The sequence below is a fragment of the Podarcis gaigeae genome, assembly GCF_964106915.1.
Source record: "Podarcis gaigeae genome assembly, chromosome: 7".
NCBI classification, from domain to species: Eukaryota; Metazoa; Chordata; class Lepidosauria; order Squamata; family Lacertidae; genus Podarcis; species Podarcis gaigeae.
Window position 1 is genome coordinate 50,527,180 of NC_139683.1, and position 12,275 is coordinate 50,539,454.

At 43.3% G+C, this 12,275-nt stretch overlaps 1 protein-coding gene across 7 annotated transcripts in view; it reads left to right on the forward strand.

Moving 5' to 3' along the window:
- Positions 1 to 12,275, forward strand: part of LDLRAD4 (low density lipoprotein receptor class A domain containing 4) — a 280,021-nt gene that overhangs the window by 246,012 nt on the left and 21,734 nt on the right. For 5 of the 7 annotated variants that reach the window (XM_083747042.1, XM_083747040.1, XM_083747041.1 and 2 more), the window contains one exon: positions 10,717 to 10,871. In XM_083747042.1, the coding sequence (XP_083603168.1) occupies positions 10,717 to 10,871 (155 nt within the window). Of the gene's footprint in view, positions 1 to 3,877; positions 5,143 to 10,716; positions 10,872 to 12,275 lie in introns of those variants that run through there. The other 2 variants (XM_083747045.1, XM_083747044.1) reach the window with 2 other exon arrangements.

Here is a 12,275-nt window from a genome sequence, read left to right on the forward strand (position 1 = left end):
TGGTTCAGTAAGGCTCATATTGCATAAGTCACAAGATGATGGGTGTATTTCCTTCTCCCTATAATTCATACCAAGTGACCGATTCATCCCTAAAGCTTTCAAATTTGTACAGTTCCTGAATGAAATTGACATGGACTTGCAAGTTTTTAAGTTTTCCTTCAGTGTGGTACTTCTGAGATGGATGTAGTTTCAGTAAACTGTAAGCAGGCTAGTTTTCATGACTAAAACAATCCCTTGGTGAGGTAATAAATGAATCCAGGTTGGGAATGTAGATGGACCACTGGTATAACTCTTCTGTGGATTGGTTGGGGGACTGGCTTGCCTTGTTTAGGTGCTTTGAACTGGCCACTTCATCTGCCAGTTTCTTGTTCTCTATTATGCTTCCCTGTGCTGTTAAATTATTCCCAGCAACTTTTGTATATGTTCTTTCATTTCAATTGCACCTAACTTTACAGATTCCAGTGCTTGGTTGACTGGTTCTGACATTGAAGAATCTTTGCTTACAATCACAAGACAAACAGTAAAAGTGGATGTCTATGATAAAAGTTTATATTATGAACTACCCTGTTATCTTCGGATGAAGGGCAGGTATATAAATTAGATAAATACATACATACTGGCCTGAAATCTGTTCTTTTCTTGGTGTTGTTCGATCCTGCTAATTGCTTGAGTTGTGATATTTGAGTAACTATCTGCATGTGAAGAGATACTCTTGATTTCTGGCTCCATGTTTCACATAGCATTGGTAGTTTGGGTATTAGATGTCATCTGTGGATGCTCCCATAGAAATATTTCATAATGGTTTTAATTATGCCAACAGCATTGCACACATCACTTACACTGTTTAGTTCATTTACAGTAAGATTATGTCTATGGGATGAGCAGTGGACAAAGGCTGCCTGAGGATAGTTTTGTGCTAGAACCCCATTTTATTTTCCTGCCATGGTTGAATGACTGTTGTATCCTTGTCCAACTACTTTATTGAGATCTACTCCAAAATCAGCAGGTAAAACTCTGTTGGTTATGCCTACTGCAGTTTGGTCTTATATTGAAATAAACCCCAGGAATTCCTCATGTACAGATGCATTCCTATCACTTTCTTTCACAACACCTATAGACAGTTGTTCTATTCCAGAAATATCTGTTCTTTCATCTACTAAAATTAAAAATGTCATGGAAGTATTAGCCTTCACAACTGCGTCTTCCCTCAAATTTGGCCAAACAACTTTATTAATTCATTCTGCATTCTTGCAGGTGTGTACTTGTCTGACCCAATTTCCATTAAAAAAATATATCCCTGCCTTAACACAAAACTGCCAAAGGCCTACCATGTTACCCGTAGTACCAGTCTTACAACAAAAAGCAAGGTCGTGTCACCCACAGTACACATTGGCTGATATTATAGAGTTCAGATTTTGTTTATTTTTCTCTAGCTCTTGCAAATGACTTATGAAGTTGCCATTCAAACAAAACCCTTTGTCTTTTCATGGCAGAAAGAAACCTAGAAGCCTAGAAACCTAGTCTTCATAGGAAACACTGTACCCTCTACTTTGTGAGTTATCTCTTGCAGGTTCACCAAAGTCTTTGTACTTGGAACAAATTTGCCGATGAATATGTCCTGTCCGCCTCGTACTACTGGCTGGGAAATAAAATGTCATAATGTTATGTAGGTCCTTTCAAAACAGCACAGTATGCTAACCAAGGATAATATTTAGAAAACCATGCATGGTGAAATGTTCTTGGTACTGTCCTGTCCTGCCTAGAAGTCATAACTTTCTGTCAGCATCCAGCACTGTGTAAGCAGCTCAGCTTTAATATGTCTGGTAGAGGATTTGCTTTTTATATGTTGTTTCCTATATCCAGTTTTTTTCTGTCACTCAAGTTGTACAGTACCTGGTTCTGCTTCAGGATTTTCATTTTGGATATTCCCATGCCCTGCCTGTGCATGGATTTTTTCTGTCTCTTTTGAGGCAGACACATTGGGTGCTACTTGCATGGTGTGTCTAGGGCTCACTAACCGTCTTCTGCTTTTTGAAGTAGATGTTTTGTGTTCCTGACTCAGAGCAAGAATGCAACTAGACTCCTTTGGCAGGGAAGGAGGGATATGAATAAATTCTGTACATAAAATATTTGTCTAGGATGGCCTGTTTTATAGAGGAGACCCCTCTCTTAGAAGAGCTGTCTGGTACCATTCTGATGCAAAGATGAATAATACTAAGAAAGAAGATGATGGGCCTTGAAGTTGCCCATCATCAATTAGCACCTGGCCAGCAGACTGAGCAGCCACCTGGCACAGGTTTTTCCACTATGCTAAGATTATACATCTATTTAAATCAATACTAATTGTTTCTAAATTTGCATTTATAGTACACACAAGCCCCAACTTGTGGGGCGGGGTTTGCGTTCTGGGTCATTGCGTGTGGCGGCAGTGTGCCTAAGCCCCTCCACCCCCTTTTCTGGCCATATTACCGTGATGCACATGTGCGGAGTTGCTTGTCAGTTGGATGCATGTAAATCAGTTGTTGCCTGTATATGCAGAAATGAGGCTAGCATGTGCAAGTTTCATGTACATATTTTCCCCTTTTGGGTGATGCATTTCCTCTGTTTCAGCAATGTACCTTCTAAAAAGCACGAAGGGCTTTGGCTTCCACCGTGGAAGTACTCGTGTACCACTAACCTGGAGCTTAAACTTGCCATCTTAAGTAAGAGCATTTCTAAAAAGCCACTACCACCAGTTCCCTAAATGTTTCTTCTTAATGTGGCATTTTGGCATACAGTACTTCTGAATATTGTCTGGCTTTACTGGCTTTGTCTGCTAGTAAAAAGGTAACAAACAAATGGTATCTCTATCAGTTTGAGGTTTAGAACGGCCCTAAGAATGCCTTTCAGGCTGCAGGCAGTACAGTTTACTTGAGAGCAAGTGTCACTGAACCTAATTGGTCTTTCTTCTGAGTAGATGTTAGGCACCTCTAGATTATCTGTTCATTCAACATTCATCCTGATGTGCTTGCACAAAGCTTATGCCAAGATTATATGGTATTCACTATTTATTGAGCATTTGTTCTGATTTATTTGCAGAGATTAAATAACAATGAACATTTATCCCAATTTGTTTGTGAGCAGATTATACACCTTCCCATCTATCATTATCCCACAGTTTTTAGTGTATTTCCTTGTCACTTTTTTAACTGCATAAAGTCCTTTTTTAAAAAAGGATTTGTTTTTTGTCAGAGCACTTTAATCCCCAATTTAGTTGCATCTACATTTCTGATATGCAAGTATTCTGATACAGTATGCAACTATTTCCTGCAAAACACCTGGAGGTGACTATACACAGGGGTTGTATTGTTATTTTCCACTTGTCAATGTTTGCTCATCACTTTGCATTCTGTCCTTTCTGCTAGGAGCTCAAAACCATGTAGACATCACCAGCTTCTTAAAAAATAAATAAATCACACAACTCCTGTGTAGCTACTGGGTTTGAGTGGTGATTTGAATCCAGGGCTATCATGGTTCTAACCCATTTTCTTTTATCTGGTACAATGCAAAACAGGATGTGGAAGAAAGCTATTTGAAAAAATGTATGTCAGCATACATTTTTCAGTGTTGATTTTTCATTTGGATTAGAGATGTGGGGAAAGGAAAGGAGAAGAATCTTAGCTACATGTGGAAAGAGCTTAATTGTGACCAGAATTTACAAACCGAGCGCCATGTGTTAAAACACCCACATCCCTGCAATCACCTCCTTTTCTAGAGGAGAATCAGCTGGAACATTTTTACCGCGGTGTAGACCCATTAAGCCTAATCCCATTGATAACACACAGGCACGCTCCCCCCTTCCCTCGCCGCCCCACTAAGTATTTCACTTGACAGAGCCTTGGAGGCAGATGCCTGCGTCAAGAGTTGGCAGTGCGCGTACCACACCGAGGGAAGATTAGCCTCCAGGCCCTGCTCATCTCCATACCGGCGTTTCCTATAGATCAGGGTGGGGACTGAGGCGGGAGGGCGGCATACTGTAACCTTCATGTACTCAACGTACGGTGTTGCTGGCGGGCGGAGGGGAAACCGAGACAAGGAGGCTCTTGTGACACGGGACGGCACTGGCAGCGCCGTGTGTGTGTGTGTGTGTGTGTGTGGTGCCGCCGCCGCCGCCGAGAGCAGAGCTCAGCTGGAGAGAGCACGTGTGCGCCGTTTCCAATAGTAGCCGGAGCCTGGGCTGGGCGGGGGAGGGAGCCCAGCGGAGCCTCCTGAGTCAAGCGGCGGCCGCGGCGGCGAGGGCCGCGTTTTGGGCACGGAGTGACGCACGTCGCGCTGGAGCAGAAATGCGGAAGAATTAGAAGCCTCCACAGTGTCCATGGGGCTTGGTTTAAAGAGCGCAGCAGCCGCGGCGGCGGAGCAGTTGGGTGCGGGAAGTTGGTAAGAGCGGCGTCTTCCTTGGCTTTCTCCCCACCCTTCGCCCTCATCCTCCCCTTCTTCCTCCTCAAGCTTTTTAATTAGGCCATATTAATTTTTTTTCATGGGTAATATGGAGCTCCATATATATATGGAATTAGGACACCCAGTCGGGATTAATAGATTGACGTTTTCTTTTTCTATGATTTTCCTTCCTTTTTAAACTTTTTTGAAAATAAAATAAACAGCTTTCGAAATCCCCGAGCGCGCTGCGCCATGCGCCTTTACGCAGGGTCGCCCCCTTCCGTGTTTTTCCCTGCGGGTGCTTCGGTGCCCCAGCCGGTGGCGTGGAGCGAGGCCCGGAGGAGCCTCTCCAGGGGCTTCGCCTCGGGCCGGGAAGCATGAGAGGCCTCGGAGAAGAGTCCCCCGCTTCGCGGCGCTCGTGCGCTCTTCGGCGGGCCCTTGTCGGGCGGCGCGCGCCTCCGCTTGCGGTTTGAGCCGCCCCGACGGAGTTGTGTCTAGGAGCGCCGGCCGCTTTCGCCTGCCTGCCGAGGGATAGACGCGGCCAGCCCAACCCCCCGCCTGGACGACTGGGAGACTCGCGACGACGCTGCCTGCTGCTGCAGGGAGCCCAAGGCGATGCCCGACGCGCTCCTTTCCCAGCGGAGGAGGACACGATTATGTCCACTGACCAGCTTAACAGTACAACACTGAAGGATGCTCAGTTGAAAGACCTGGTTTTGGAAGGAGGTATTCTAGACTCCCCCCCCCCCAAGCTCATAGTTTAATTTTGTCTCCAAGTTATTTTTCTTTCTCTTCGCCTTAAACTCTTAATCACCTTCCTGCCTACCCGCTTTCTGTTTTACTTTCTCTAGCATACTCTGTGTAATGGGTCTAGTATTTTTGCTGTTCTTACTATTTCTCTCTGGGAGATTTTATCCATACTCAAGCACCTAACATAGAAAGCCCCCCCCCCCACCAAAAAAAACCCCTGGTTAATTTACAGCCAATCCAGTTCATGTCTAGCTCAGATAGACATTCCATTTAGTTCAAGTATGTATGGATGGATGATAGTCATGGTCAGGGCAATTGAAATGTTTTTGTTTTAAATACATGCTTGCAGGTGGAGATCATATCTGTTTAGAACTGGGGCGGTGAGGTAGACTGAGGTGTACAAGACTGTGGCACAAGTCAGCATTAGATACTGAAGAGTGGGGGATATGCCTCTTATTTTGGTTTCCACTTTATAGTGATAGAAGTGTTTCACATGTGTGACTATTATATGTACAAAGGCTTGTGCTTATAATTTTGCCTTTTCATGCTGGTTTTATATGACCCCAGAGACATCAAAATAAGTAGGATAAATACTACCAGGCATACTTTTATAATCCTATGTAAATAGCAATAAATGTGTCTTCACTAGTACTATTGATCTATTCTCTCGTGGTAGCACTTGCCATTATATAAACTGAAGACTCTTAAGATGTTTTGCTTTCATTAAGAGTTAAAAATTCTTGGGGGGGGGGATATTATAATTATGTATGCAAATGAGTGTGTTAGCCAAGATGAAGCCTTTGTATAAAAATTGTTTTCCTTCACCTTGTGGAAATAATCCCCAGTGCTGGGTTTTGGAATGCAGACACAACTGATCTGATGTGATATGGATGTGGGGAGAGAGCCCAGACTTTGAAGCTACACTGCTGTTAAAGTTGTGAAACTATGCTGCAATTAAAGATGTGTCTTTGGAAATCAACCCACATCCTGTTGATCAAAAGGATCTGATTATGGCTCACTTGGGCTGCAATGCTATACATGCTTACTTGGAAGCAAATCCCACTGAACACAGTAGGACGCACTTCTGAGTAGACTTGCATTTTTCTGTCCGTCTTGCTCTCCTTTTCTACACATGCACATATTTAACATACTTTTATTTATCTCATTTTTGCTTCTTAAAATGTTCTTGTTTATCAGATTTTGCTTGCATATTTTCAGACTTTTTGTTTTCAAAATAACCATTCATAGGAAAAGAGGAATTGGCCTTCTGTAAAAATGTCCCTTGATTAAATTTAGAAGTCTGTGCTTTTGGCAGATGCAGAAATAACGTCATTCCAGCCATCACTGCATTCTAGGAAAGCCTAAATCAACATTACTTATTTTGCACATTGCTCTTTCACAACTGCTGCTCAATTGACACAGTAATAAAATATCTTTGGGCCAATTAAGTACTTGGGTTATTGGCCTCTCAAGTAATCGGCCTGCTGGGGTCCTGTGGTTGAGAAATAGTTAGGCTGCTGCTTTTGAAGCCTAAAACTTGTGCCCTCTTACTAGGTCGGGGAGGCATGGTGGAAGAGGACACAGGGCACAGAAATCAAGGATTTTTTTGTACCCTGTTGTCAATAACAGCTGCAGCAGTGACCTGAGTATAAACTAACATATTGACTGATGCATGTGAAGTTTGAGGTAGCAGCAGTGGGAAACTCACTGGTTGAATTAAAAATATTTGTACTTTGCCTTATTTATAGCCATAATGAGGGAGCAACTAGGGAAGCAGAAAAGGAAATTTTCTGTTTTCTTCAGTTGCATAGTGAGGTCCTTTTAATCCTCCCTTAGACTGTGAATAATTCTCACGGCATGCAGAAAAATGGTAAGATTTTGTGCACCGTCTTGGAATGCATGTCCTTGTATGGCAGGTGTCGTTAGATTCTACCACTAATCCACTTTCTACATTCTCTATTCTTGTGGAGGTGAGGCATCTTGATTATTTCAAAATCTTTATTGTTAATCTTAAAACCCTCTCCCAATGATTGGAAAAGGGAGTTTGGAGGGAGAAAAAAATAACTACATTTTCCACCTTCTGCCTAGCCAAAGCTTTAAGAATAGGAATTGTGATGTACTCTTATTCATCTTTTTGTGCACTTAGCTTTAGAAATGGCTGAATTATCATCTTGCCTTTTCTTTGAATTTCCGCCATGCTAAAGATACCCAAGTGCCAACCATTATGCTTGTGGATGACATAATCTCATATGCGTGAGAGATTCTGGATCATTAAAATGTTAGTTAATACATACTTTTAAAATACATTTCTGGCTTTGTTTTGCCATTGCTGTGCCAGTACAGTGGTACCTCTACTTATGGACGCGATCTGTTCCGGGGTGCCGTTCGAACCCCGAAAAGTCAGTAAGTAGAGTGCTGCTTCTGTGTGTAACACAACAGAGTGCTTCTGCGTGTGCACAAAGCACGCAGAATACTCCGCATGCGCGAAGCACACTGTCAGGGGTTCAGAAGGAGAGACACAGGAGGGGGAGCAAATGGAGAGTGAGGAGGAGGAGTACGAGGGAGGCGCAGGCAGTGACAGTGGCCAGAGTTATTCCACAAGCCTCTCTAGCGAATCGGAGGACTCACAGAAGGGAGCGCCGGTGGCCAGAGCGAAGGGGGCTCCAGGGGGGGAAGCCCCAGGAGGAAGGGGCTAGCGGGGAGTCCCTGAGCAGCAGTTGGAAATCAGGACCAGCTTCTCCACCAGAGCGCAGTGGGGAGGGGGAGTCCCAGGAGTCGGGACCAGTGTCCTCACCACCAGAGGGAGGAGAGGAGTCAGGTTTGGCAACGCCCACATCAGGAAGCGGGGAAACGGTCAGAAGGAAAGTCACCGGCTGGGCGCGCGCCAAGTTCAAATGTACAGGAGCGCGGCACAGCAGGGAGCCCAGAAAGGGAGCCAGGTCCTAAAGCCCGCCGGAGGGAGGGGCAAGACTCAGGAGGCTCAGCGTCAGAGGAGTCCAGGAAGGAGGGAACCCCAGAGGGCAGAAAGACCCAGCGAAGGAAAGAGCAGCGTAGGAGGTGGAGCCGGGCTAGAATCTTAAACTGGTGTGGGTGGAGCAGTGAGTCAGAGGGGACTTAGCCGGTCTAGCGTCGAGACGTGGGTCTGCGCGCCCAGAGCTTGGAAATGGAAACTAAACTTTAATAAAGACTTTTGTATATAACATCCACTGGGCGTTGGTCCTCTGTGAGCTGGGACCTAGCGGCAGTCCTGACACACACAGAACAGTTTTATGCGTGTGCGCATAGCGAAACTCGGAAGGATACATTTGCGGGTTTGCCGCGTTCGCAACCCGAAAATCCGCAACATGAACCTAACGCAACTAGAGGTATGACTGTATAGCCAATGAAAATAACCAAAGGCATGCTTTAGCTGAAATATGACTTAATCTTTTATATGTATGGGCTGTTCAAGATGTGAATTGTAAATATTAATTTCATTAATATCCCACCATTCCTGCAAGGAGCTCAAGTGGTGTATATGGTTCCCCCCTCCTCATTTTATCTGCACAACAACCCTGTGAGGTAGGTTAGGCTGAGAAACTGTGATTGGCCCAAGGGCACCAGTGAGCTTCATGGCTGAGTAGGGATTCGAACCCTGGTCTCCCAGGTCTTAGTCCAGCACTGTAGTTTGCCATGCATATTTGAAGTTTGATTTGTATTTGCTGTAAACAGGAAACTGAATGGAAGGAAAACCTTTTCATTCTTGCACGTACAAACAAGTACATTATTCTGTCATTGATGTGTTTTTCCTGTTAATTTGAATGGCTAAAGGTGTGAACCTTCAAGATTAATGATGTGACAAGTTTGTCCCAAAGTGCCATAATTTTAATTGATGCATTAATTGAATCTGAGGCGTGTAAAGCAATTATCATGTCTTCCAAAAGGAAAACATTTGTAATACCCTGGGGCGTTTTCTTTAATCTTTAAGACATTTTATGGGCATTGCGACTTTGTAAAACTACAGTGACTTTCTAGGTTAATCTCTCATCACCATGGTTTCACTGCACACGCGCGTGCGCACACACACACACACACACACACACACAATCAATCCTGTATGAGCCAAGGAAAGTAAGTCCTTGTTCCTTTTTTCTTTAATGAAAGCTTTACATATTCAGGGTGTTCTTCTTCTTCAAAGGAATCCTTCTGGTTATTTAAGCTTCCCCTTACATTTTTCATTTATTGAACTGTGGTGGTGTTGATGGTGGTAATATTAATGGGAGACTAGATATAGATAAACGATTACTTATTTCAGTATTCTGGTAAGTGGGCAGTGGCACAGCAGTCCTTATAATTCTGGAGCGTCCTGTGCTTGTAACTTCTGGATTCTTAAAGGACCTTTAAGTTATTATGTTGCTCATCATTAAGGTTGGAGAAATCAGTGTGTTATGTACAGATGGGGACCATTTTGTGCTCATCCAATTGATGCATGACCGCTGATGCTTGGGGCTTTCTGGTCCAAAACGAAGGCGTAACAGGATTGAACAGGCTTTTGCTTGCTCCGCTGACGTGCGTGAGGGCCAGGAATGGAACCCCTGCACAAAATGGTCACCATCTGTATGTAGGAATGGAAAACCATTTCTCTACAAAGGGTTTTTGGCCAGGACTAGCTAATTTAGGGCCAGAACCAAAAGTGGGTGGACTTTTATCATTATTTCTCTGCAAGCTTAATGAAAATAGACTCTGGACACATGTCAAACTTCCAGCCGGATAGGAATCCCTACTGTGAATGCCTTCTTGTACCTGTCTTTGGTCTATATGTGAACCTTCTATAGAAAGCTTTATGTAGCAGGATGGCAGGACAGCACAGCAGTGCTTCATTTATCAATTTTGTTCAGGTTTCTTCCGATCCCCCTGGATGACGAGTTACTTGAATTGATTGCAATAATAGGAAGGATGTTGTTACTTAAACACTTCTTTTTCTTGAAGGATGTTTTCACCCAGGATATTAGCTTACCTTGCAATCGGTTCACTGTGTACTTCCCAATATGACATACTGAAAGTGCAAGAAGATTTGTATTTCTAGATGATGCAAGAAGTTTTTTAAAAAGCATCTCAACTTGATTTGTTGCTGCATTTTTTTATGTAGAGCTCTCCTTCATCAATTAACTTTGAGGCTTAAAAATGATGTTTAAGGTGGCGGCGGGGATGATTTATATTGATTTTTTTTGCTGTGCTGTGTCACTGATGAAAATCAGAAGAGAATCAGAAAATCAGAAGAGGGAAGAGGGAATCCTCAGATAGGGAAAAGGCATAATTATTTAGCCTTTCCAGTTTGCAGATTTTGTTATTCTGAAATGTGTTTTCCAGAGAGGAAAAACAAAGCTATTTCAACCCTGAAATAGTGTGTTGGGATCAGTTTTTTTGCTGTAGTAAAAACTTTATTGAGCAATATGCATGCATCAACAAATAGATTATTTTGGGTATCAGCTTGCAGTTTCACCTTCCTCTTTTTTTAACACTCCTTATCTATCCTAGAGTGACACTTTTTCTCTCTTTCTTTTCCCACAGCTGAACTAGAGTTTGTTCAGATCATCATCATAATCGTGGTTATAACTGTTATGATAGTGGTGATCATCTGCTTGTTGAACCATTATAAAGTGTCAACACGGTCATTCATCAGTCGGCAGAGCCAAAGCAGGAGGCAAGAAGAATCTTTACAACCGGTGAGTTGAAACTTCCATGCTACCCATATTGGTTTAATATATGTTTTGTGGCAGACGTTTTATTTATTTGCCATATTAATATGCTGCTCAATAATGACATTCTCTGGGCAGCCTCCAGTATTGTTAAACTATTGGAAACCAAGTAATCCCATCTAGGAAGAACATTCACATATAGGATCCCAGCAACAAAAGTCTTTCTCCCTTGTAGCCACCAGTCACACCTCACTTGGCAGGGCCACCTGGAGTTTACAGGCAAACAACTGGTCACCAGGAAAAAGACAAAAAAGGGAAATTGTGTTCAGATATTTCTTAACCGCCTTGCATGAGAACATTCCAGGGCAATATACAAAAGTGTGAGAACCATTTACACAACAAATACATATAACATATGTGAAGAAACATTGATAGTAGAAGAAAAGAATAACATTTATGACCATCTAACATTCCTGGGCAAATAGGAATGTAATAGTCTTAATCTGGCGTTAAAAATGTTGGCATCAGACATGTCTCCTTTGAGAAAGCATTTCACAGTTGGGGCACCACCACAAAAAGTGTCCTCTGCTTTGTTACTACATAACATATATGTTAAAAAAGGTTACTTGGAGAAGGACCTCGACAGAAGATCTTAAGACACGGGCAAGCTGGAATGGGGACAGGTACCTCCTCAGATATCTGGATCCCAAAGTATAAGAACCAGCACCTTAAATTGTGCTCTTGAGAATATGCTAGTCTTTGTAGTACAGTCATACCTCTTCATTTGCTTCAGGTTAAATCTTTTCGGGTTGCGTCCCGCGGCGACCCAGAAGTACCGGAAAGGGTTACTTCCGGGTTTCGCCGCATGCGCAGATGCTCAAAATGACGCCACGTGCATGCGCAGAAGCGACGAATTGCGACCTGCGCACGCACAGACGTGGGTTGCATTCTGCTCATGTTGCAAACGGGGCTCCGGAACAGATCCCGTTCGCAACCAGAGGTACCACTGTACTTTCAGAAGATATGAGTGCTGTGGTTGTAATCGTAAGAATTCTGATGGCCAAATTCTACACTAACCGAAACTTCCAGGTGGTTGACTGGTGTGGTCCCACATATAACACATATTAATCCAACCAAGAGTTACTAGAGCATGAATCGCCCTGGCATGGCCGACCTATCCAGGCCACCAAATCATTGGAAGCTGGTAAAAGGGCCTCTGTATTATATCTCTAATAAATTCTGTGCTTGCTGATTTACTACAGAAAAGTTAGCAGAATTTTAAAATCCTTCTGCATTTTAAAGGCTGTGCTTGGCTTTGTTTCATTCAAGAAGTGTGAAGGCCCTTGCTTTTGTATCACATTTTTGTAGCTCATCCATCTCCACTGCCATTGAGGGTCATTCATTTGGGCTTCTTATATCCTCACAAGGTAG